At 37.4% G+C, this 26,640-nt stretch overlaps 1 protein-coding gene across 2 annotated transcripts in view; it reads left to right on the forward strand.

The window, feature by feature from the left end:
* CLEC16A (C-type lectin domain containing 16A) overlaps nucleotides 1–26,640 on the forward strand; it is a 59,986-nt gene that overhangs the window by 3,200 nt on the left and 30,146 nt on the right. For both annotated transcript variants that reach the window (XM_066560758.1, XM_066560757.1), the window contains exons 2-16: nucleotides 3,045–3,173; nucleotides 3,782–3,915; nucleotides 4,664–4,812; nucleotides 5,463–5,568; nucleotides 7,420–7,543; nucleotides 8,401–8,575; nucleotides 9,503–9,556; nucleotides 11,953–12,066; nucleotides 16,835–17,063; nucleotides 18,468–18,597; nucleotides 21,953–22,053; nucleotides 22,789–22,911; nucleotides 24,277–24,386; nucleotides 24,853–24,897; nucleotides 26,063–26,113. In XM_066560758.1, coding sequence (XP_066416855.1) covers nucleotides 3,045–3,173; nucleotides 3,782–3,915; nucleotides 4,664–4,812; nucleotides 5,463–5,568; nucleotides 7,420–7,543; nucleotides 8,401–8,575; nucleotides 9,503–9,556; nucleotides 11,953–12,066; nucleotides 16,835–17,063; nucleotides 18,468–18,597; nucleotides 21,953–22,053; nucleotides 22,789–22,911; nucleotides 24,277–24,386; nucleotides 24,853–24,897; nucleotides 26,063–26,113 — 1,774 coding nt within the window. The remainder of the gene's footprint in view (nucleotides 1–3,044; nucleotides 3,174–3,781; nucleotides 3,916–4,663; nucleotides 4,813–5,462; nucleotides 5,569–7,419; nucleotides 7,544–8,400; nucleotides 8,576–9,502; nucleotides 9,557–11,952; nucleotides 12,067–16,834; nucleotides 17,064–18,467; nucleotides 18,598–21,952; nucleotides 22,054–22,788; nucleotides 22,912–24,276; nucleotides 24,387–24,852; nucleotides 24,898–26,062; nucleotides 26,114–26,640) is intronic.

Here is a 26,640-nt window from a genome sequence, read left to right on the forward strand (position 1 = left end):
GCCTTTAAGGACTTATCTGAATACAAAAATATTGGGTTTGTGTGATACTTCATGTTCTCATAATATGGTATTTCATGTGTCTGTAAAGAGAAGCAAGTATGTGTATGTTTCCTTGTACATTTTCAAGCAAATAGGATAAATAAAAAATGAAATTAACAGGAATAGCTTGAAGGTGAAGCCCAAGTTTCCTCTAAGTGCATCAGTGCCTTAGGAGAATAAGGAATTTGCAGTAATGCTTCTACTAAGTAAATAAATTTTGAGGTAATGTATTCCTGATTATTAATGCTTTTTGCTTTTTGTGTTTGTAATGCTTTATATTCCATGGGCTCCCAAAATGAAATAATAGCTTGTTATTCTTCCCACTGCATCCCATACCCAAAATTCTACTGCTGGAGTAAACTTGAATCCCAAGTTTGTATAATGTAACTTATTAATGAGAAATACATGTTTACAGATGCAATAATTTCTATGTGACTTCAAATTAATAGTCTAAAATATGTGAAGTAATATAGTATTAATTACTAACTGTTTCAGGAAGTTGTTAAAATCATTGTGGAATGAAGTGATCTAATTGCTATCACTTCAGATGTTCTCTGCTCCATTAACTACTGCATCCTCAGAGCAGGGACTGAGTTTGTGTTTTGTCTTTTGATTCACTGTCCTGATGATGCACAAAGTGCCCTAATGGGAGGTTTTTTCCAGTGTGCTGTTTTAGAAACCCCAGGAATTCTTACAGGTGATGAGCTTTAAGCTCTCACATCTTCGCCGTGAGCTGTCCCGCTGTCAGTGTCCGCAGAAGGAATCTTGAGCTGTGATCCTCAGATTAGTGCAAGAGGATTTCCAGGTGCTCTCTGCTTGCTGTTTAATGACTGTTATGGTACAGCACGTGACCAGGCAGTTACAACTGTGGGACACAGCTGAGAAGCAACTTTTCCTGGAGTGGTTTCAGTGTGATCAGTGACTGGTTTGGATTTGTAAATGAGTGTTGATTTGGGGGATTTTGTGGGGGGGAAGACCGTGAAGAGGGAGAGAATGTTTTTTACTGAAGAGAAAGATTAAGAAGAGACAACTCCCCCTCCACCTCTCCCCCCCGGGCCACCTATTCCTTTTTTCCTCCTCTTTGCTGGCTGGTGATATACATAACATGATAATGGCTTTGGTAATGTAGTGCAGGCTTTGCTGATGAGGGGAGTGAGGGAAGGGAGCATGTGGTTTCAAGTTTGTGAAAGCTGTGAACTCCTGAGCACTGTTTACCTCTTGTGCCCTTGTGCAGTACTCAACCCAGCAGAGTTGTTGTTTGAGGGTGAAGTAATATCAAGAACAGTGAGCACACAGTGTTTTACCATCAGCTTCTCTGAAATAGCACCTGTTCCCTGCATGGCTTGTGAGGACAGACTTTCTTGCTGCAAGTCCTGTGAAACTGCCCACCTCTGGCAGCTCAGTGCTTGAAGGAGGCTCCCAAAACCGAATTTGACAGATTTTTAATAAATTGTAAATATGATCAAAATTCTTGTGTGTTTCTGAGAGATTTCTTGAGTTCAAGCAAAAGGTTCTGAAACTGGGTAATATCTTGTCTTGTCTTTGTAAGTCTGATAAATATTTGGAGCAGCCTCACATGAGTGTTCAGTTAAATGGCATTTCAGTCTCTGGCTGCATGCTTGCCCCGTGCAGTGGTTCAGTTTTTTAGTGTTGATAAAATTGATGGGAATCCTGTTTCTTGAAATGCGATTTCAAGTCTGTTTTTTGACCTAAACATCTTACTTTAAGCCATAAACCAGACACCCCAAAAATTTTTATTAGAAGTGCACTGTGTTTTTTGGAACCTTACAGAAGCTTGGCAAAGTTCTACTAATGACATTCCTAAAATTTTAGTCTGAATCACTGAACAAACTCTCGTGGAATCCAAAACAATAATGAAGGCTGCCCCAGGGTCAGGACACAGGCTATTTTCACAGAATTAGATCCTGGAAGTTTGATTAACTCCAGTATTCATGGCAAGATTAATAATATGGGAAATCTGTCGTCCTTTCCAAACACTTGTGAGTATTTGCGCAGAAATGCTCAGGTGTTACTCCTGGTTTTCAGTACAATCATAGCATAATAATATAGGAGCTGCGTTTAGGAATCCAAACTTGTGCAGTTCGAAAATGACATGAAATTAAAAACTGTGCCCCTTTCTTATATTTATCCTTTTTTTATCACTATATAAAAGAAGAGAAAAAAAAAAGAGGGAGAAAAGCAGTGGTGATTTTTCTGCTTTTATTAGCATTTGGTCCCACCCCATCTTTTTTCTTTTTGGGTTTTTTTTGGTGGGACATAAAATAACAGGACAGAAGTAAGTTGGTACTTCGATGTAACAACTTACTTGGGGAAAAAGAAGTGCTTCCTTGAAGATTTTAAGCTTCACTAGACAGTCTTAAACTCTTGCCTTTTGAAATGATAAGCTGGACTTTACCCCCTTTCCAATTAGTTTTTCTGGGAAATACTGATTTTTGAGCACTCTGGGAGTGCTGAAAGGATCAGAGACCTGATGAAGCTTTGCCAAGGTGAATGAATAGTCTTTGAGGGTCCTGATATTAAACATCAAAATTGATGTGAGTCTGTGAGGGGGCTCTGCAGACAAGAGAAGGGATTGAACTCATGTGCCACTCAAGGGAAGGGTTAGACCTCATTGCCACTTTTCCATATCAGCTACTGCATGCTTACCTGCTTCTTCTATTTCTGTTGTTCATCACTCCTTTGACTTCAACATATTCCAAAACCCTGGGACCAGTTGCACAGTTTCTAGTTCTATGTTAACATCTGCATAAGCACTCACAACTCACCTGGCTGGGGGATATTTGTTCCCTTTGTCACTCTGTTTAACAATTATGTTTCTCTCTGCATCAGTATTAGAAGGAAATTTTAGGGTTTTAAAGTTGTACAACTGTTAGACCTGGTGTGTGCCTATATGTGTGTCTGCATTGGTACAGTGCTGAAAGACAGACATGGTGCATGTGGCAGTAGCAGGATAGCTCATTGCTTGTGCTTCTTTTCTCCTTTAGGTACATGTATCATATTTTGAGTAAGAACACGATCGTAACGGATCACAACCGCAACCTGCTGGTGGAGACCATTCGTTCCATAACGGAGATCCTGATCTGGGGGGATCAGAATGACAGCTCCGTGTTTGAGTGAGCATCCCCAGCCAGTTCTCTTGGACTCTGCTTTTGTGTTTCAACATGCTTGGAGTTGTACAGAGTTCTGCTCCTGTTAACTCCTCCAAGACTGTATTTCATGACTATATGTAAAAAGATGTGTCCTGTAGTAGATGTGTGAGCAGGTTCATATTCATATCATGCAGGAATTGGCTGCTTCGAAGTGTTTGGATTCCAGAGCCCCTTTTAACTCCCCATTCTTTTGATATAAATATGAACTCTTAACATATTTTAGGGTCCGGATTTACTCAGCACATCTATTAATATCACATTGCTTCAATTTACCTAAGATACCACAAATTCTAGCTGTGGTACTTAGAGCTGCCTGATAAATTGAATATACTAAAAATACAGTAAGAAAGGCCCTGCTTACTTGATACCTTTTTTTCTGAATAATTTGAATTTTTAAGCCATCTTGTTTAGTATTTAAGGTTTTTGAAAGATATTCTTTCATTATACAGATGCAACTTTGCAAAGTAATTCTTCATAAAAGCAAAACATGCTGTTTGTCAAAGTTGCCTTGAATCATCTCTGCTCCTGTTACTTACAGCATGTGACTTAATGACACCTTTATTTTCTTTCAGCTTTTTCTTGGAGAAGAATATGTTTGAATTCTTCCTGAACATCCTGCGTCAGAAGTCAGGTCGTTATGTGTGTGTGCAGCTGCTGCAGACTCTGAACATCCTTTTTGAGAACATCAGCCATGAAACATCCCTGTGTAAGGACACACTTCCAAACTGTTTAGGATGAAGTGATCTAGGTTTGATTGGATTCCCTTTCATTCAATGAAATTTAGTCCTAGTACCCCTACACAGAACTATATGAATTAATAACTTTTAAATTGAACACTACCAAAAATATGGTGTAAACCGATTCCACAATACTTTGAATGTAAATTTTCAGTGGTGCAAAAGTAGTTTTTTGGTACAACAAAAAACAGCACATTTAGCACATTTCAAGGGATTCCTTTAGTCAAATTAGTTGTGATCTGAAATGTTCACTTGCTGCCACAGGTCATGTGGTAAAACTCTGGTGTGTAATTTGTACTGTAACTGTTCTGACATCATTGGTGCTGGCAGTCAGCCACAGGAGGTTCCTTCAAAGTTTTTGGCAAAATACATAGAGCATGGAGAATTAATAATTTGAAGTATTCCACAACTGTTATGAAAGTCATCATCAAGCCTTGGAGAGTTGGGACTTGGGGAGGAAAAGAGTTAAATGTTATTAGCTGCAGAGCTTACCTGAATTGAGGAAGATGAAGTATATTTTCAGTTGTCTTGGTCTTGGGAGCAAAGACCTTTGTAGGGAGCAGATCCTTTATATTAATGCTCAAAGGCCTCACTTGTTTGCCTCAAAATTGTGATCTTCAAGCATCAGGTTGTTGCTTTCTAGCTGGCACTTTAAATACAGCCTGTTACCACAGTGATTATTTTTGTTAACCTGTGTAAATACTTTTTTTTTTTCAGACTACCTACTCTCTAATAACCATGTGAATTCTATTATTGTCCACAAATTTGACTTTTCTGATGAGGAGATCATGGCATATTACATATCATTTTTGAAAACTCTTTCCCTGAAACTCAATAATCATACTGTACATTTCTTTTATAATGAGGTAAGTAAAGAAAGTTGCAGTAAAATGATAAGAGGACTTGAATTAGAAATTGATAGGAGTGTGGCACATACTCTGTTTAGTCTCTTGTCTCATAATGTCTTGCTTTTATAATGGCCATACCAGTGGTTGTGAATTTGTTTGTGAGGATCTCTGCACGAGCATGGCTTTGTCCTCTCACAGCTGTAATAAACTAAAAATCTGGAAGTTAGTGTTATAATGGATCATTTCAGTAGTTTTAAAGTCTGCTTCTTTGAGAATTCAACTTGTTTATTCTTTCTTTTCTTGTGCTTTCATAAACAGGCTCTTTTCTATTGCATCACTTTGTTCTAAGGCGTTTAGTCAAAGTCCAAAAAGCTGAGTCAAAGGGCAAAGTTGAGCTGGGTTTTTCCTCTCTGCACTCTGCTTTCTGCCAGAAGAGGGCATGAAAGCACTGGCTATGTGTGCAGCTATCCTGGGAAGCTTAAAGCAGCTCATTTTAATGCAGAGCTACACATGCAGCTGAATGTGCATTGTAAAATCATTTTGATTACTTAAGTAGAAGGTAAAGATACCAAGTTAATATAGGGAAAACATAATTTATACAGAATCCCAAGCCATATTCTGTACATGTTTAATGAATAAATATTTTCTTTTCTTTCCTCTTGTTGCAGCACACTAATGACTTTGCTTTGTACACTGAAGCTATTAAATTTTTTAACCACCCTGAAAGCATGGTCAGGATTGCTGTTAGGACTATAACCTTAAATGTCTACAAAGGTAAGCTTTTTATATATTAAAAAAGGTATGTGTGCAAATCTTGTTTCATTATAGTTTAATTTCACCTATTTATCTGTGAGGATTTTCTGTCTGTTTTGTGAGACTGAAAAGCATAGCATGTTGGCAAGATTCAGATACACGTTTTTTTACTTTTGTGACAACTATCCCAAGCCTGCAGTATGTACTTGAAAATAGTATCACTTTCTCACCAATGAAACTGGTTTTAAAAAGAAACCCGAAAGTGTCAGGCACACACAAGGAACTTTAGCTTCCCTTCCAAGAGAGGTCAGAATGTGACTGTATTTAACAAGTAAACAAACAAAAACCCCAAAACTGGAGTGTTTTAAGAATATGAATTGTCTTTTACTCATGAACTTGAGCTTTCTGGTGTATGAAGCAGTAACCAACATCACTCCCTTTAGGACTGGAAGTGCATTAAAATGCCTGTAGAACCGGTAGGTGCTGCAGTCACTCCAGTCTCAAGAGGAGCTGGACCATTCCCAGAGGTTCTCAGTGAAGGCCAGGAGGCTGCAGTCTCCAACTCCTCTGCTGAGCATTCCAGTAGGACATTAGGAAAAACCTAAAGCTTCACTGTGAGAGTAGTTGAGCACTGCAAGGAGTTTTCCAGAGAAACTGAGGCATCTCTATTGTTGGAGGTCTTCAAAACTCAGCAGGGACCTCAGCAACCTGGCTGAACTTTGAATTTAGCACTACTTTGAGAATGTCTACTCTAAAACCCAATGTCCAAAAGTCACTTCCCCCTAAATTTTTCTTGGGATATTTAATATTTTTAATAAACTGTTCACAATATTCTCTGTAAAGAGATTGTTTATTCTGAACTTCTACCTCTGAAATCAGCATGCTATAAGGTAATATGTGATATGCAATATGTTCATGCAGGATTTCTTGTTCTTTAGTCCATTTTAAGTTCAATTACATGTTGTATTTACACAACTTTCTGTCAGTTAAGAGAAGAAGTGGTTTGACAGTCTTCATAGAAGCATATGAGGTCTTTTTTAAAACAATGAGCTGTTTGCTTTGCAAATTACTGGATAACCTGCATAGCAAATAGGATCTTTACAGTGTTGGCTGCAACATTTTTTCTTGTATGAGAAATGGGCACTTGGTACTTGCCTTCTACTTCAAGGAACTTTAAATGCAAATATGAGCAGATTATAGGCTTCATATCCTATTTGTGATATATTTATGCAACTAAGTATTTTTATTTTAAAAAATTACTTCTCTAGAATTTTCATTGAATGTTGTAGTGATATAATGGTTAGAGTTGAAAAGGCAGAGCTCAGATGTTCAGGTTTGATAATTTTCTGACTACCTGTTTGCATATATTCTGCTCCAACTGCTACCCCAGATGTTTCAGTTTAGATGCTTTGTGCTTTAGCATTTTAAACCCTTTTAGAGGATGTCACTATCCCAGTTCCTAATCCTGTTAACTGTTGTCTGTTTCTTTTGCCCTTCCTTCACTGGTGATTCCTGTGTTCCTTAATGCAGTGTCATGTAAGTCTAACTAGCTTGACTCTCAGCATTACTGCTTTATTCTTGCGCTTCTCTCTTCTTTTTAATAAATAATGTGCTAAAAGAACCTTTCTGAATTCCACTAGATTTGTTTATTTTCAGACATCCATAAATATATCAACATTAGGCTCATTCAAGCTAGATAAGAATTGATGTGACGTTTTTATAGATTTCCATTTCATGCCTAAGATTGTGTCAGGCGTATACTCATATGGGAAACAAGCATGTAATCAAATTCAAAAGATATTTTATTATATTTCTTAAAAAGCAATAAAAAATATTGGCAACTGATTTTTCTTTTTAATGATTTCTCTTCAGTGGACAACCAGCCTATGCTGCATTACATTCGAGATAAAACTGCAGTTCCTTATTTCTCCAACCTCGTCTGGTTTATTGGCAGCCACGTGATAGAGCTGGATAACTGTGTGCAGACTGATGAAGAGTAAGCTTCTACAATGCTGCCTGTTGAATGCAAATGCTTTTCCCAGATGTCAGTGGTGTCCTTATTTTGTGTGTAGTAATCCAGTTAAGTTAGTTTCTAGATGTGTTCCCATGTAGACAGTTCAGACTTTTCACTCTTTAGAGTTTTTTAGTGATTCTTCAGGGAAACAGTGCTGTGTGCCTGATCTGTGCTGCTATCCCTACAAGTAAATTAGTGTTTGCACCAAGCCTTTCCTTTGTCTTTGTTTTGTTCTGCTAAAAACAGCAGATAACCAGAAGACACAACAGGTATTTTTTGCTTCTTAATCTTATCAACTTTGTCTTTCTAACATCATTTTTTCTTCGTGTCATCTCATTAGAAAAGCTTTCTGAAAAGGTTCTAGGAAAAAGATTTAAACTAGAAAGATGAACTTGATTGTGAGCTGTCTGACCTGACATGACAGTGTAATATTCCACTATCAACTACAGAAATACTTTGTTGATTCAAATTGTTCTTGGTTTGTCTTGCCATCTCCACCTTAGAGTGGCCATGTGCTTCTTGCTTTCCTGAAGGGAAGAGGTAGGTGTTAAATACAACACCTAATTCTTCTTTCATTTTTGTAGTTGGCTTGTGAAAAGACTGGCAACAGAAACAAAGCTTTGTAAAAACAAGTCTTGTGAAAACTTGAGGCAAAAACTTGATGTGTGCATCCTAAAGAAAATACAGGCAACTGTTTAACAGTGACATTAGTTGACTTCACTGAAACATCTGCTTTAGGCAGTCTACCTGAGCCAGCTGATCTGTGGCAGGGATCTATGTTAATTTTTTCCCTATCACAATTGATCACGTGTAATTTTTTATTTCTGCTCTCTTTTCAGGCACAGAAATAGAGGCAAACTGAGTGACCTGGTAGCAGAACATCTTGATCATTTGCATTACCTTAATGATATCCTTATCATTAATTGTGAATTTTTAAATGATGTGCTGACAGACCACTTACTTAATAGGCTCTTTCTTCCCCTTTACGTGTATTCATTAGTAAATCAAGACAAGGTAAGCTAATACCTGCAAACAGTTCATTCTCAAAGGTGCTGCTTGCTTTCAGTGTGCTAAGTAATTTGGGCAGTTGGGTATATGATGTGTGGTTTACATGAAATAGCTTAAATAGGGTGGCTGTAGAGGAAATAGCCTGAAATGCAATTCAAGAGCACAGCAAAGAAGTGCTGCTTTGGGTGACATGGTGGTTAAAAGCTCACAGTAGTGGAGACCAAGAAGAACTGCAAATTTGGAACAGGGTTTAAATTTCTGTGATACTGGGAGATATGTGATTTCCTTTTCTCATAAGCTAACTTGTCTTCTGGCAAAAGCAGAAAAAGCAAATTTGCCATGATCTAAAAATCTATCCATGTAGAAAATACAGACTTCTGGGTTTGATACTCATTTCTTCTATTTGTAGAGAAGCTGTGTTTTAATGCAGTGATGCATCTGAATTTCTTTTTAAAGCATAGCCTTTAAATTCAGTGGTGGTGTCACTAAAACTGGTTTTTAGTGAAATAGAAACTATTTTTATAAATGTGCATAAGGTCCTGCATTCATTTGTCTGTTGTGGGTAATATTTCATGCTATATGAATAGCTAATTAGCAGTCTTTAATGAATGTTAACTGAGAAGAATTTTTGAAGGAATAATAGCATAGTGAAAAACAATGTACTTCTCAGATGCTCACCTGTTTAAATTACTGAAGTGACCCTGAGAGACAGTAATTAATTGCAATTTTTAATCAAGGAAGAGTGAGGGCTATGCTTATTCAGAGTCTCCATTTCAAATAGTTTACAAGTAGTGAATGTTAAAGATAAAGAGCTTGATGCTTTCTGAATATTTTGTAGCAGAATGTGGAACAACACAAGTCACATTTTAAATAAAACATTAAGCCATATAAATTCTTTGTAGAAATAAGAATTTTTTATAACTTTTTCTGTAGGGTGGAGAGCGTCCAAAAATAAGTCTCCAGGTTTCTCTCTATCTTCTTTCTCAAGTAAGTATTTTAAGTATTTGTCCTGTTTCAGAACAAATTTTGCAGTACTCTTGTGATTATAAAATAGTGTATTTTCATCATTTTGGCAAAACCATAAAAGAAAATCAATCCAAAAAAATTTTTAACCTTTCAGTTTTCATTAAGAAAAAGAAAGTGAAACATTTTTGGCAGACAAAGTAGCTTCTTATTTAATGTCATTTTTCTGTGGATCCCACTGTCCAGGGTAACTTTTAGAGCATTTCAAAATGTGTACACGCCCTGACAAATCAAGTATAATAGACATGCAACATGCTCGGTCAGAACTTGGTACAGTGGCAGATGAAATTTACCTAGATGCTGTATTGCATTCTGAATCTGCTTAAGCTATGGAAAATCTCAGGTTTGAATTTTCCTCTTCGAAAACCCAAACCCCAAAAACCACTACTACCAAAATCTCACTTTCTCACAATTCACAATATGAATTTCATTATGCCTATAGCTTAAATCTGTAATTAAGTACTTATTTCTTACTCATATCAGTTCCACCTCCTTTTCCTTCTCGAACTTATTTTCAAATTAAAAGTTCTATAGTAGATTTTTTTGTTTTGTAGAGAAAATTCATCTGTTGTCCCTGTAGTCTTCAGTGCATTTCTGTGAAACTGATTTTCTTAAATTACATTGTCTGAAAATAGTTGTGACTTGTGTTCATAGAATTTATGCTACTTCTTCTTTGATCTTAGAATTTTTCAGTACTCATTTTATTGTGATCTGGCCCATAATTTCATCTTTTTGCTAGAAGTATGGGGTTTGGGTATTTTTCCTAGGAAAATATAATTTGATGGTCATTAATTTAAACTAAAAATATTGTGATAGTGTGAGAGTTATTTACCACAGATAAAACTGTGGGAGCAGCAGCTTCTTGTAACCAAAGGGATCTGCATCATACAGTTGTGATCTCTTTTCAAGTCTTTGCTTTCAGTGGAAGTATGGACGAGGTATCACTTCAGGATTTTTATCTATGTTCTTCATTCTCTTTAAAGAAGAAAGTGGAAGTAGTCATAAAGAACTGAGAACAAATGTTGTGTAGCAGAATGGGATGTGATATAGAAAATGAAATGACTGTTTCTGTGACTGGCAGAAAAACATCTTCTCCCACCTCTTTTAACCTGGAGTTTGTCTGTGGTGGGGTGGGATCTGCCAGACCTTGCTGACTATTTCTGTTCCTGACACCAGGCATATGCTCTAGGCACTACTCTTATATTAGACACAAGTGCTTGAGAGACTGATGCCAGCACCTGGAAATGCACTGCTGGGATTTCTCAGCCACTGTGACAAAGGGAACTTGTGCTGTTCTTGAACCAGAGCAGGCCTGTGGACAGTCAAACAACACTTGGTGAATTGGCAGAAGCTCGAGTGATTTGGAGGTTGTTCAAAGCACTTTTGAAGTGTGTTGTGACTTTAAAGTTTTATGTAGATCTCCACTACATGCTAATAATCACTTCCCTTTTGGAGGTCTGGAATTCTTCTGACTTTATCAGAAAACCTGTGGAGAACATTTAGCTAAGTATTTTCAAAGCAGTGATTAGGTTTAATGACTTAGGCATTATTTGGGAATTTTACAGCTAGAACTACTGATAAGGGATCCAGCCTTGATATTCTTGTGAAGAGAATGGATCTAAGCTGACAGAAGGCTATTGCAGCTGGACCTGAGCTGGTTCTGTCCAGGAGCCAGTTGTTGGCTGGCCCAGACTTGTAAGCCTTGGCTCAAAATGGAGTAGTCAGTGTAAACACAGAATTCTGGTAAAGCACCAAAGCACTTGTGGTCAAATGCTTCAATGCTCCAGGCATTATGGTCCTTACTCCTGTGTTCTGTAGCCATTGTGTAGCTGACACTGATTTGCTGCAATTTCAGAGCCAGAAAAGCTGCTTCTGATCCAGCTCAGCCTAGTGCATGGCCTTTAGTCATGAATCACTGCACAGTGATTGTGTGCACAGAACTTTCTGGAGTCTGGCCAGTTGTTGACACACAGGAAGGTCTGGGGATGCTGTGTACCATAATCAGTTTGTTGTTTCTAAAAAAAAAAATAAATTTCTGGAATGGTTTTGATGAGTTTCTTGCTAGAATATCACACAACTCTCCTTTCAAAGGTGTTGAAGAGAGAGAATTTACACTTCTCAGAAGGAGGAAAGAATATAAAGCATTAGTAAAACTAGGTAGCTTCAAAGGTAGAGAAAGGTCAGATACCCTTGTCTCCTTTGTTTTAAAGTATATTTAATGAGCTCTCTGTTACCAGTTGTACTTAGATGTAAACTAAAGATAGCACTTAACAAGGTCTAAAGTATGTTCAGCTAGTGAAATTTTGAAACTATGTATTCTATAAATATGTCTGATGTTTTTTCTGCTCTTCTTTCAATAGGTTTTTCTGATTATACATTATGCTCCTTTGGTGAACTCCTTGGCTGAGGTTATACTCAATGGGGACCTCTCAGTATTTTCTTCTAAGGTTGAGCAAGATATACAGAAAAACTCAGTAAGTGGCCAACTGTAATTTATTTTTTTTTTAAGAAAAAGAAAATTTTTGAAAAATAAAAGCAGGTATCTGGAAATTGGTAAGCCAAGGTGTTTATGCTTAGGACATGAGAGCAGCAGCAGACTTTTTGTTGTTGGACCATCATTTTGATGGGACACTTCTGTAATCCAGTCTTCTGTGTTCATTTTTTATCTGTCCTTTGGTAGTGAAATAAAAATGATTCAGCACAACTTTCCTGTGAAATTTCCTTGTGCAAGTTGTAGTAGAAATGTGAGACCTAAAAAAATACCAGGCTTAAGATTTTCATCTGAATATTCCCAGTGTTTTAGCAGTAAAACTGATCATCTCTGGAAGTTGTGCATTGGTGAGCATGTGAGAAGAGAGACCAGTCACAGAGAGAGGGGAGAGCGTTACTCTGTCATTGGCCTTCTACCTTCACATTTAACCATGGGTAGATGTTGCTAGATGCTGATGCTGTTGTTACTGGTTTTCTAGCTGTCATGTTTTTAACATTTTCCCTTTTGTTGTGGCTTTCACAGTTTGTGTAATGCTTGTTACCTTTTAGAAGCCTTTTTTGGGTATGGTAACGAGTAGGGGGGCATGACCTTACTGTAACAGGCCTCTGACTGTAGTTCTGTCCAAAAATTGAATATGTCCCCTACTGGCTGACTGGCCAGCAGTTGCTGACTGAATGTTTAATTTATAACAAGCAATAGATTGGTTTTTACTCACCTCCTTCCTAGCAGTATCTCTGGGAGTTTCAAGGAGGGAGATATGTTTCAACTCCTCCCAGATACATCAACTTTTCCAGATTTCTTCCCACTGGGCATTGGGAACTGTGTGCACTGATCTTAGCTGGTAGCTTTTGGGTTCTGGTGTTTTGTTCTGTTGACCTTGGTATTTAGAATCGAACCTTCTTTTAGAAAAAACTATGGTAGAATGATAGAGTTGGCTGATTGCTTTAGATAGAGCAATCTCTTACTTATGTTAGGAAATGTCTGACATTCTTCTAAGTGCATACTGAGTGTTGTGTGTCACTTGTGCAGAAGAAGCTTTGTTGCTAGGAAATTTGTGGCAAGAGGGTGGAGTACCAGTTGTTACAGAAGTGAGATTTTCTTTTCCTGTCATGGTTACTGTACAGTTACAAAATACCTATAGCATGTGTTTGTGTGCTTGCACTTATGTTAGGAGTATTAGGGGTTTCCTATAGACTGCTGTTCATCTCTTAATTTTGTAATACTATTTAGGTTGCTCTTCCTTACTGGCCTTAAAGATGTGTCCCCTTAACATGGGAGCTGGGGGTTCTGTGGTACCTGAACAGGTACTAAACAGGAGGGGTGTTGGCCTTCTGCCAGCAGACCCTTGGAGAAGCTGCCAGAGGTGGAGCTGTGTTCCAGGGAGTGCAGAGCAGTGGGTAAAGGGAGAAACCTTAATTGGTAGTAACTTCAACCATATTGTTCAGTGAGACCATGGAAGGGAAAGCCCAGACTGTCAGAAGCCCACTGGTGGAGTTGGTTCTGTGCAGGAGTGGGCTGCAGTGTCCAGCAGAAGAGCTCCATGGCTTCCAGGGAGGGGAGCCACAGAGGGAGCTGCTCTGCAGGGCTGTGTGGGAACTGCTGCTTGGGCTTCCCTGCTGATACAGCTCAGTGCAGGGGGGCTCAGGTCAGCTGTACAAATGAAGGCACATCAGGATCCTTGCAGGGTTATTGCTCTGGTGTTTTCTGTTGCAAAGAAATTGCAAACTTCTGTTGAATACAGAAAGCTACTTCAGAAGTTAATTTAGAATTGTTAAATAGAAGTGATGAGCAATTCTTAAAAGTTATTTTTAGTCTGAATGTAGAAATTTTGTTTATTAAATCAGACCCAAATTTATCACTTACTACTTCCTTTGTGTTCTAATTTATCTTGATAACTGTTCTGATACTGTCCTAAGCTTGTTGTTGTGGGGATATCTGTGTATTGTGGTGAACTGCAGCTATTTCTAAACCCTCGCTCTGTACCTATCACTGCTCATCTGTTGTAACTGAGATGTCTTGATATGTTTAAGTTGAAATGTAACTGTCAGTTTCTAACTAGCACATAGTTTCTAAACCCAGAAGTAGAACCTCATATCTATGTTCATCTTTCTAATAAGATAAATTAAGGTGGAATGAGATATGGAGTAAGGACTGAGTTCATTACACACAGAGTCCTCTTGCTGGGACACTGAGTAAAGAACACTTCACAAAAATAAAAGCTGAGAAACATCACAGTTGCTGTGTATAAATGCAAAGTACCCTGAGTTAGTTAGGGCAAAGAGCAGTGGTAGCTCTCACAAGAGGAACAAGTGATACTATTTACTGTAAATCAATTTATGGAAAAAATGACCAGCAGTTGTAACTGGTGATATCTTATGAATTGGCAATAACCTACCCATGGAGATCTGCTGGACATCACTGGGCAGTAGTGATTGCCCAGGCTGCATTGAACAAGTTCTCCACATCATTCCATATTTTTTCCCTGTATTTCTCATTTTAGGTATCATCAGAAGAAATACCAACCCTTATGTCACAATGAGAGCTGAATATGTATAGACAGCAGAATGTATTTAAAGTTGTCAGATATCACACTAAGGTTTACCTTACATCCTGTGAGATCTGTTTTCCTGCATCATTCACATGTGGGCCACTTCTACCTAGTGCATGTTTCTTCTTTAACCTACTTTCTCCTTCCCGTAAAAGGTGTTACTGGTATTGCCTTATTTTACCATCACACATTGCACAAGATAAACCATTATTGAAAATGTGGTTGAAAGACATTTTCAAGATAAACTAGCAGTACCTCGACCTGTATAATCAACTTATAAACCAAATGCTATCTAAAATAATTTTATGTCTAGTTTTAGAATGTTTTAATGATACAGCCTTGTTGCCTCTAGCAGAACAGAATATTTGTGTAGGGTTTTTTCTACAGCATTCCTGCTTGGAGCAAACTATGGCTCAGTGTTCACAAGCACATCACTGTCTGCTGCTGTCTTGTGGTACTTTGCTCTTGTGGCTGACAGCACGTGAGAAATGCAAGCTTGTTAAGTACATGCTTTCTCCATAAAGAAGTAGTTACAAGATTCTAGGAAGCAATGCAGAAGTAAGAAGTGAATGCAGAAAGGGGAAAATGTGTTATGCAAGTTGCATGCTACTTTTCTGTTTTTCCCCTAAATAATAGGACTTAAGGTGCTCTTCCCTTTTCTTATGACTTTTCTGGCCAGAAGCCATCAGTAAAGGTAACCTGGTCATTTTATAACCTTCCTGTGTTGCAGTTGGATCACACAAAAAATGCATCCAAGAGATTATCAGCAGATATAAGTGTAGTGAATTTTGTATTTATGGGGATTTTTTGGTATTGTAAAATAGTCTTCCCGCTATGTGGTTTGTTTCAGTGCCAAGTGTAAATTCACTTACACAATATTTCTATAAAGCATTTGCAAAATATCAGATTCAGAGAATCATTTTGGCCTTTTAACTTGTAGACAGCTTTTTCCCTGATATTTTCCTAATCTCTTATGTATAGATGTTCCTAACTAAGTGAAGGGAAGGATTTTTTCAAACTTTTTCCCCAGAGTTTCTTTGATGCACTCATCTTGAGTGCTTATTGTACTGAGTCACCTAAGGCAAAGACTCAGTTTGGTATTTACTCTAGTCTTCTTTCTCTTGCTTGCCTTAAGTTTTTAACCCTTTAGGCAGTGAGAGCTGAATCTGTTTGAGGTTTTGAGCTCTGGAAGTTAATGGGGTTTCTGTAACTGTCTTGTTTAGTGCAAGCCTGGCAGAAAGCTCCAAACCATGTGTTTCACTTCTCAGTACCAGAGAGGTTTGGCTGATTAGTGCTTATTTTGTACTCTGGTGGTCAGCTGGCAGGCAGAGGGGAGCTCAAATAGCACAGCTCAGAAACAAGCTGCAGAATTGTTAAAAACCAAATTTGTTGGTTGCTCCTTCTATTTGCAGAGCTTCTTGTAGCATCTTGGTCACTTTCTATAAGAATCCATTGTTCTGTGTTAGGACACATTATTGGAAATACTTCATTTCTTCTGGGAGAAATTTATCTAAATTTATTTACTTGTTCTGAAATAAATTAATACTTAAGAAAATGAGGTGTTGGTTTGCCATCTTATCCTGTGATAACTTTGTGTAAAACACAAGTAAATTAAGTCTAATAAATGAAGTTGTGTTTTCCAGACTTGATAAGTCAATGTCTGGAGGCCCAAAAAGGTTCATGACTGTCTTTTCTTCCTAGTTGATACAGGAGTTAGTTTGATATTGAAGGAAGCATAAGACTCCAAAAATGCAACTAACCCAAAAATCTCACAGCATAGAGCATTGGATTTTGTCCTTGCTGCTTTAAAAAAATCCTTGCACCTTTAAAAGGGGTGTATTTGTATTAATAGCTGCTGTCAACATACATGTAGGATTTTGCTGCCTTTATCCTTTTGTAAAAAGGTGTCTGAATTTTATGTGTAATATGTCTCACACCTTCAATTTAAAACCTGTGATGAACTAGGTAGTTCTGCATTGTCTTGTCTCAAGAAGGCCTACTTTTTAATGATAGATCTTTGGGGTATGTTACTTTGGGGATAGTTGTGCTACTGATGATTTGGTATTAATTTTTTGTATTTTAAAATGGATTTGAGATTTGTGGATAGTGTGCTGATTTACATTTTATATGAACTGAAGTTTCTTTATCAATTACAGTTTAAAATTCTGTGCTGTAACTCAGTGTACACTGTTCAAATTTACAGGCGAAGTCGAGTATCAGATGTTTCATAAAACCCACAGAAACACTTGAGAGGTCTCTTGAAATTAACAAACAGAAAGGGAAGAAGAGGATGCAGAAAAGACCCAACTATAAAAATGTTGGTGAAGAAGATGAAGAGGAGAGAGGATCTGAAGATAACCAAGATGACCTTGATAAAAGCAGAGGTACAGAAGCAAGTTCAAAGGGTGTAAGAACAAGCACTGAAAATGAGGGTGAGTATTCCAGCAAGAAAAGGGTGCTTACAATTTAGGTACTTCTGTTTACTGATGGACCTGGTTGTGATTAGTTACATGATTTGTTCCTTTGCTGCACTAGGTGAGCACAGGACTATGACATTTGTTTAAGGCTTTGGCTGGATTTTTTTCTCACGTTAAGTCAAGCTGTGAGAACATGTACTTCTAATCTCATTAAAGCTATGGAAGTGTGTTCATATCTGCCTGTGGGCCTTGGCCCTTATCACAATGCCTGCCTTGCACCTCAGTGTTCATGGCTTGATAAGCAAGCTTGACAGCTTTGTAACTTGTCCTTTTGTGGTAAGGGAGAGCTGTAGCCACTTCACCTTTGCAAGATAATCAGCAGCATTTTATGTCTGTTTCAATGATAAAATTTAACTGGTGGGCTAGAAGTGACAGCACATGATGGAAGATGATATTAAATAGTTCAAAACTGAAAATATCTTTGACTCTTGGATTTTTTTTTACTTGGACTTTTTTCTGCGTTTTTGTTATAGCACAAACCTAAGAACTGCTTTTATAGCATGAGTGGTCTTATAGCATATTATAACTGTTTATTTTATGGTTGCTAACTTTTAGAAGAATAATAAGTCCTAGTACTTACATTAAACGTAAATTGAGAATTAAACATAAAATGAGAAAAATGTGGCAGGATTGCCTGCAAGCAATTGAAAGAAAGAGTGTTATGCTTTGACAGTCCTGTCCAAAAATGACTGAGTTTAGATTTAGGTAAACTGTCTTTTTGAGGAGGCTTTCCTTAAATAGTGTCAAATAACTGATGGTGTATTTTCCTCCATGATTTGAAGAAAATATGAAATAATCTACTGTTTGAACTGGTGCATTTAGTTGTAATCTTTGTCCAAATTCCTAAGGGAAGGCAAGAATTGTTTGTTCTACTGAAACTCAGTAGGTGAGAAGCACTGGGGACCAGGTGTCCTGCTTGCTGCAGTTGTGGAGGCTGTTTACACCCTCAGTGAAACTTGATGTCCACCCATGCCCCAGTCTCACCAGCTTTTTCACAAATCTTTTTTTCAGAAAGAGGTTCTATGGCTTTTCTTCCTGTGGTTTGTGTGGGAAGGGAGCTGACTGTGGCTTATTTGCCAAAATGATATGTATATTTTATTTAGGTATTTTATGTGTATGTATACATTTTTTATTGTGTTACATTCCTTAAAGAAATGTAAGCCAGATTCTTACATTTACTGGAACAAAATTTGGGAACAAAATTTGCCCTCATCTGCTCATTAACCTTTCTGAAGTAATGGTTATACCTCTTGCATATAGATGCATGAGATGCATGAGATACCAAACAGAAAATAGAGAAGAGCTTGTGATAATCTCGTTGCAAATACCAAATTTTGGTGGTATGTTTTGTTTTTTTAGAAATAGAGATGGTAATCATGGAGAGGTGTAAGCTGTCAGAGCTGTCTATCTCTGCTGTGACAGAACAGAATACAACAGATGAAGAAAAGAGTGCAGCTGCTTCTGGGAGTGACATGACAAACTGGAACAGGTATAAAGGAACTGTAAAAGATGTTGCTGAATTGTTTCCTTACCTATCCTCCCCTTGAATCTTTTGCTTTTCTTCAAGGGATGTTTCAAATCTGCTTCAAGTTAAAATTACAGGGTTTTTTCTGGATCACAAGTGAATAAATCAATAAAAGTGTAGTCTCTCTACTGCTTGGTTTTGGAAATGATCCTGTTCCTTTTTAGTTTGTGCTTTCCTTTAGACAGTTGTGATGCATTAAGTTGGTAAAGTTAAATTACAGAATATTAACATGACAAAAATAGAATATAACTATTTCCATTCTGTAATTTTCTAAACCTCTAAATTAAGATGGAAGTTTTATTAATTACATTTATAGTTGCATTTGTCTATTTTTGTATGCACCTATAAGGAAACAAGGAAAAATTCTTCAGTTCAGGGATGAGTTTGGCAGAATTTTAGTAACAGTAGTTATAGGCAAACCCTTGTAACCTTTTACTGTTTCCAGGGTCCATTATTGTGTTTTAGGGTTACTGGAAACTTCTACTGGAAATACAGTTTATAAGTGTTTCTGGGAGCAGAAACTGCCCCGACTTCAAAATTTAAGCTTGGATATAATGAATACCCCTAAGACACCTTCTCCCTAGGGATTTTGCATTCCTGTTAATAGAATGTTAAGAAACCCAATGTGCCTGACACAAAAGTAATTGCAAATGTGTCCACTGGGGAAATGCACATGTTTGATAGGATTTAAAATTTATTTTTAAACTTGGGAAATGCTGCCTGGTATTCCCAGAATTTCATTCTGTCTCCATTATAGCTTTGTAGTTTAGATTACATTCATTAATAAAGATAACATTTAATTTCATTGTAAAAGTGAAATTGAACCTTGACTTCACCTGGCTTTAAAACACACTGTTCTAGATTATTGATAATTTGACTAAAATATGTGCCAAATGGCTTTTAGAAAGAAATTGGCAGTGAGTGCATGGAATACTAAAGTGTCTGGGATGCTCGGCTCTTGAGAAGTGCAGAATGCTTAGAAGTGAGTTGCCAGTGCATTTGGCAAGTGTCTGCAGTTCAGGCCTCTCTTGATCTGCAGATGTGGTCTCACAGAATTCTGCATCTTTTCTAAAAATAAGCAACATCAAGGAATGTGCAGAGCTAAAAATAGTTTTAAAATAAAGATATACCTTGTATAGGGCAATTCTGGCCTTTGTTTTATATGTGTTTTGTTTTTTTTTTTTTGAAATGTCAGTGAAGATAAGCTGCTACAGCTTAAAATGTATTATATTATGCCAAGTATATTTGAAACAGCAACTAAATTCCTCAAGAGGCTTGCTTCAGTATGTGTAGTTTCTGTCCTACTCTTGTGAATAAGGCACCATGTGGGAATGGAAAATGCAGGGACCTCTGGGCCATACTGGAACTGAAGCTTCCACACCTGCAATAGTCATTAATGCCTGTGGTGACAGTGGTTCCTAGTGGGTTGCAGTTTTCAGTTGTGGACATACTCCAGAAGGATAAATAATTTGAGGAACACTTGTATGGCATTTGATCTGCTGCTTCTATCAAAGCCCTTAGTAAAAGAAGTAAAGGAAGCAAAGGCTTACAGAGTTAAGAAATACATTTGAAAATGTATTTCTATATTTCTATATAGAAATATTTCTATACTTACCATATAGCCTTTACTATGAAAACTGTTGGTTTTTTTTAAACAGTCCAATACTTGTTGAAAAATAAATGGAAAACAACACAGATGGCAGTTTAAAAACTGCAGCTGTAAAAGCTCAGTCAAGCTTTTAATTTCCCTTAGCCCTTTTCCTACTGTGAAAAAAAAAAGAAAAAGCTTAAGTATTTTAGGTGTTATTTTATTTTGATAGGCCTCACTACTGGAAAGTTTAAGCTTTAAGACATGTTTTAAATTAGCTTCATTTTATGAAATGCTGCACAGCAAAGCTTTTTTCCAAAGTATGTCAAATCCTCATGCTATGTTGTGGCTTCTGTTGCTATTTTCTTAGGCTGAAGTTTTATGGGTCTGTTGTGTTGAGGGCGATTCTTGGAAGCTGTTTCAGCCTCAGATTTTGTGGCTGAGACAGAAAATGCCGATAAGATGCTGTGAAGAAGCATCTGGAATGAAAATAGTATCTTTTGCTGCTCTGTAATGATTTTTTTTCATAATTTCATTAATCTAATTAGTATGTGGGGGAAAACAATGAAAAATGCATTAGGCACCACAGAAGTCATTTAATACTGTGTAATATTGGTGTTAATGGAACAACTACTGCTACCTCAGCAGCTTCGACCTGGTAAAACTTTGGCTTTAATGAAATTATATTAAATAATACTTCTATAGTTTAGGGTTTAGGTTGTTTACTGTTCTTTTCATGTATTTTTTTTTGAATGTAATTTAGATCATGTAAGGATATTTTTCCTTTCACTGTTAAAGTATAGTTTAACAGATAAGAATAAACCCTTTCCACTCGGGCTTCCACACTGTCATCTCCTGGTGACTGTGACACTACCCTGACACATCACTTGTTTAGCTGGGCCAGTGGTGAAAATATATTTAGTTTTTGCATGTGCTCTGAACATGAACTACTGACTGGATGCAAGCCATGCCACAGCCAGAAGTGAAGCTGCCTTGCCGTCAGGGTAATCTCAGCCATATCTGATCTGTCCAAATGCCTTCTGGATTACACTGACTTTTGTTGTCTTTCCAAGGTACAAGTAAAGAAAAGGTGAACTTAGGACTGTTTGTAACTTCCTGTATATATGTCATAGGTCACGAGTGTTTAAACTCAGGAAAACAAAACCCATCTACAATCCAAAGCTTTTTTTTTCTCTTCAGATATTCCCTCCTAGTTAATATTTCCTTCCTATAACTGTTGGACAGTGAAACTCGTTTGAGAAAAACCTGGCTTCCTCCAAACTTCTGGTAAAAATGCTTACTTGTAATAGTAAGAGCTTTTCAGTTCTGTTTAGCACATGAGTTTTAAAGGAGTCTGTTTTATACAACAGTGATAGCAGCTCCTTAAATTTACTTAGGTATGCACTTAAAGCAAGCTCTGCAATGATTCTGTGTACTTACTAAACAGGCTACAAACAACCCAGTAACTGTTTGAACAAGCAGTTCTTGGGAAAATATTATGTAATGAATCCGGTTAAAACTCAGAATTATTGTCAGTATGTAAATACAAAGCATGGCTGTAATCTGAGTACTCTGCAACAGAAACTCTGTAACAGAACTCTTTTATTATAATGCCTGAAAATGTGCATTACTGTGAATTTGCCTCTTCCATTAGCTACATGTACAATAAGATAGTTACCCATTGTTCTATAGATTTTTTTTTAACTGTTTCTAAATTCCTCCTTTCCACAGGCCTTTTCTTGATATGGTCTACAATGCACTGGACTGTCCTGAGGATGATTACTATGCCCTCTTTGTGCTCTGTCTTTTATATGCAATGTCACACAACAAAGGTAAATGCTGTTATGTGGAGGTAACTGCAAGGCCAGGATTGGAAGAACCTCAGTAGAGTCATCTTCTGCTTTATGGGGTTGTTTATTGCTGTTCTTTAGAATGGGACAGGAAATCCCCACAATCCATAATTGTGTATTGTTCTAAGAGGTCTCCCAGGAAACCAGCCTTTCCTGAGAAAGAACTTTGATATTTTAGAGGAATATGTTAAAGAAAGATGGGACTAGTTTCCTTATATAACAAGTCAGTGAAAATTTTATTTGTGTTGGGGAGGATACTAAATAGGGCTACTACAAAATAAAATTCCTTTTTAGTTTAAACATATATGAACAGATTACTTAACTACCAAAGCAGAATTTAAAATCAGATTTTGATCTTCTCCCCTTTAGCCATTATGCTCTCTAGATATATGGCTTGACTTTGATTTGATTTAGATGCAAACATATAATCTGAGAATTTCAAAACAGCAAAATCATTCACATTTCACCAACCACTTTGAGATTTGAGTGTTGCCACCCAGTAGGCTCCATTAAGGCTGAGAATTTTCAGGGATTCATCAGTGTGTTTGGTCTTTGTTGTTCCTCCTTTTCCTTGTAATGCAAAGTCAAAACTATCTTGCCCAGTTTCCTATTGCTAATTGTTCTCTTCTGAGAAAACTGCTGTGGTCTATTAAATGCTTGCCTCAGAGCATGCTCCTGTTTTCTAATTGTCATTTTTTTCTTTCACCCCCATGAAAGGACTTGACTCAGTCAAATTGGAGAGAATTCAACTTCCAGCTCAAAATGCTGAAGAGAGAAATTCGTATAATCATGTCCTTGCAGAAGGGCTTATCAGGATAATGAATTATGCTGCACAACCAGGTATTGCTTTCCCAGGCCTTGTTTTTCCTTCCAAGGTGAAATTTTTGAAAAAAGCTACTTAGCCTCTTGTCTTTGTGGAGAAAGTGACTGTTCAGCATGCTCTTTGATGAACAGTATGTAGATATGGTTTGTGAAAGACAACTATTGACTTTTTTGACTTTTCCTTGGTTAGTGAGGAGCCAAAAACTCTGGATTTGTGCTGAGTAGTTGTTTTTATACTCAGAACTATACAAGGATCTGTTGTCTGAATTCCTACTTTGTGCACTTCTGAACAAACAAAAATTGAGATTTTAAGGGGTTTTACATTTCTTGATTTCTTCCTGAAAATATGATCTGTCTCACCTTTGCTTGTAGAAATTATTTCAGTTGTGGAATAATCTTGAGAGCTGTGGTGCGCTTTGCTCATAGCAGTCCTTTATCTGTCAGCTCTAGGTGGTAGCAAATTTTCCCATACTTTTTTTTTTCTTTGAGGTTGTATTTTCAGTTCAGAACTGTTCTGCAGAAATTGTGGGGGTTTTTCTTCCTTTTTTTTTTTTTTTTTTTTTTTTTTTTTTTTTTTTTGTGAAATGAGGGTTACAGTGTTCCATGACCTATTCCATGAAGATGATTTTTGTTCAAGCCACACCTCTCCTCCTTGCCCCCTTAAAACTGTAAATGGGCAGAATTGGATTTCCCCAGAAACTGAGACATTATAAAATTTTTGAATGTCTGTAGAATAAAAATCTGTTTGTTTGACTTGCAAAACTGCTCTACAGCATATTAACTTGTGCTGATGTGTCAGAGATGAAAAACATGTTTATATATGAAGAGTTTGTACCTGCAGCAGCAGGAAGGAGTGCAAGTGAGGATATGTATTTATTTAAATAAAGGCATGTCTGGGGAGGGAAGTGCTGGGGAAGGATGGAAATGAGGGAGTTTTTATTCAACTTGCTGCATGCTGTGTAGAACATCTCCTTGTCTCCCTTCAAGGGAAAGCTGTGCCTTATTAGTGTACTAAATACAAAGCTTCCTTTCACCTTGTAACTTCATCCATCCCAAATGTGTGGGATCCTTTTGTAATTCTAGAGTAATTCAGCCTGTGCTGCAGATTGATAAAGGCAGCAAAACCCAATGTTTGGGCTTCCTGTTCAATAGTATTAATCTTTGCCTTCTTACTAAATGGTTCTGCTTTAAATTTATCTTCTGCTTTAAATTACTCTTCTAGTTTTTTCTTTATAGCCATCAGCATAGTAAGGCAGCACCAGCACTCAAAGGAGCAAAGTTTGACAATTGCAGGAAGAGTAGAAACATTTAAGAACATGGGATGATCACAAGAGCTCTAACTAAACTGCTACTATTTTGTATATTGAAATTTTCTTTTCACAGATGGAAAAATTCGTTTGGCAACTTTAGAACTTGGCTGCCTATTGCTGAAGCAGCTTGTGTTTTCCAAAAATGGCAGGATCATAAAAAGTGTTCACCTTGATTGTCTTGAGGTGAGTATTTTCTTTCAAATTCCCAGTCACTGCATTACTGGTGTCTCACTCTTGGAGTATAGTTGAATAAATTTGTTTCATTTCTGGTTGCAATAAGCCTTAATGTGACATTTGAGCTTCTAGAACATCTTTGCATTGGTAGCTCTGTGCTGTGAACATCATAACCTGTGCTCTGTTCTCATCTCTGCTATTTTAATTTGTAAGTTCTCCAGCAGTTTTTTGTTTCATTGTCTCTCTGATACTTGTATGTTATCCATCTCAATAATGTAAAGAAAAGTGCTTTTGAAATAATAAATAATAAACTCAAATAAGCTGCATTTTCATAGGTGCAAGAACTGTATTTTATCAAATTCTGGGATTAAGGCCATGGATTATTAGACAGTCTATTCTGTATGAGTGTTTGGGTGGTTTTTTTATGTGACTAATAAGTAAGTGTATTCCCTGAAATGCATTTTCTCTTTCCTAGGGTGCAAGGGAGGAAAGTGTTCATCTCCTTCGCCGTTTCTATAAGGTAAATATGCAAGTGCTGTAAGAAAAAAGGTCCTGTACATATGAGGAATGTCTGCAGCCCAGTCTTTACATAGTGACCAAAGAAGCACCTTTTTTAAGCTGGGAACTCCAAATGTGTGCTAGAGAAGGAAGTGTTTTCTTGGAGAATTCCTCCCCTTTCCACCCTTCCCATACCAACCACCCTGACTGATGTCACAAAGGGCTGTTGGAATACTCACAGGGTTTGTCCTGGAGATCAAGTTTATCATTGACACTAATGTGGAATATGTTTGATTTTGACATTGCTTTTTGTTTGTATCATATCTGAAATGAAGATCTAAAGTTTTGTCTATTTTTTTTTTCTTATTGGAAACCTTTGCAGCTTTTTACTTTTGCATGTGTGTTGTAAACAATGAAAGAAATTAAATTTTTTAGCCCTAGGCATTAACTTCTATATAAAGAGCAATAAATCTGTGACAGATCTCAAGTGTCTGAAATATCTTCCTGTTTTTCTTAGAATTCTCTTGAAGGATGTTTGCTCAATGTGGCTTACAAAAAATCAGTAACTTGTGGTGGGTTGACCTTGGCTGCCTGCTAGAGGTCCACTCAGCTGCTCTCTCACTGCCCTCCCTCAACAGGATGGAGGGAGAATAGAATACCATGTCAAGATAAAGAACAGGGAGGTCACTTGCCAATTACAGTCTTGGGCAAAACAGTCTCAACTTCACAGAAATTAATCTATTACCAAGAAAAATAAATTTAGATAGTGAGAAACAAAGACAAATTAAAACACTGCCGTCCCCCAGCTCTCCCTTTTCCCAGGCTCAGCTTCATTCCTGGCTCTTCAGCCTTCTCCTCCTGTGAGTGGTGCAGGGGCAATGGCAAGTAGGGGTTTGATGTCAGTCCAGAACAGGTTCTCTCTGTTGTTCCTCCCTGCCCTAGTGTGGGTCCCTCAGAGCACATCTGCCTGCTGTAGTGTTGGTACCTGCTCCACCATGGTCCTGCAGGGGCTGCAGAGAAATCTCTCCCTTTGCTAACTGTGTTTTCCCAGAGGTGTGAGCAGTGCTGCTGAAGGGCTCAGCAGTGCCCTGCAGCCCTGGCCTCCCTTCACAGACCTGTACAGAACAAACCTGACAGAGCCCCAGACAGCAAGGCTCATGGCATGTCCATGTTCTTTCTTTTGGAAGGGAGAAGAAATCTTTCTGGATATGTTTGAAGATGAATACAGGACTATGACAGTAAGTGAGATCTCTTCTGCCCTGGCAAATCCTCAAACCCAGATACAGCTCAGGAATAAGAAAAAGTGCTGATAGCTGCTGAGCACACTGGGGTCTTTATTGCTGGCAGTAGGATAACAAAATATAGGTGGTATTTTTGTCTCTGAGAAGTTGTGTCTGTACTTACATAAATTATTTATGTGAAACTTCACAGCTCTTTATTTAATAAAATTCCATTACTTATAAAATTGAGTATAAAAAAATAGCTTCAGCCAACATTCAGTGTCCCTAAATGGGACACTGGATTTATTTTTTTTCCCTTAACAATATGAAAATCTTCCTATACATGTCTGAAGCTCAGCATGTTCTCTCTTTGGAGAAAGTTCCTTTTGGAGAGAAAAAGTTATGAGAAACTTCCTTGTGACTGAAGTAACAACAAATTTAAGTAAGAACTTGAAAGCAAACCTGGCAGAATTTGGGTTTTAGTATTTGGGAAATATCTTTTCTGTAATCTTCTGGAGTTTTTCCTGTGTTTTATTTGTATGAAA

Source organism: Molothrus aeneus, chromosome 16 (genome assembly GCF_037042795.1).
Source record: "Molothrus aeneus isolate 106 chromosome 16, BPBGC_Maene_1.0, whole genome shotgun sequence".
In the NCBI taxonomy this organism is placed as follows: Eukaryota; Metazoa; Chordata; class Aves; order Passeriformes; family Icteridae; genus Molothrus; species Molothrus aeneus.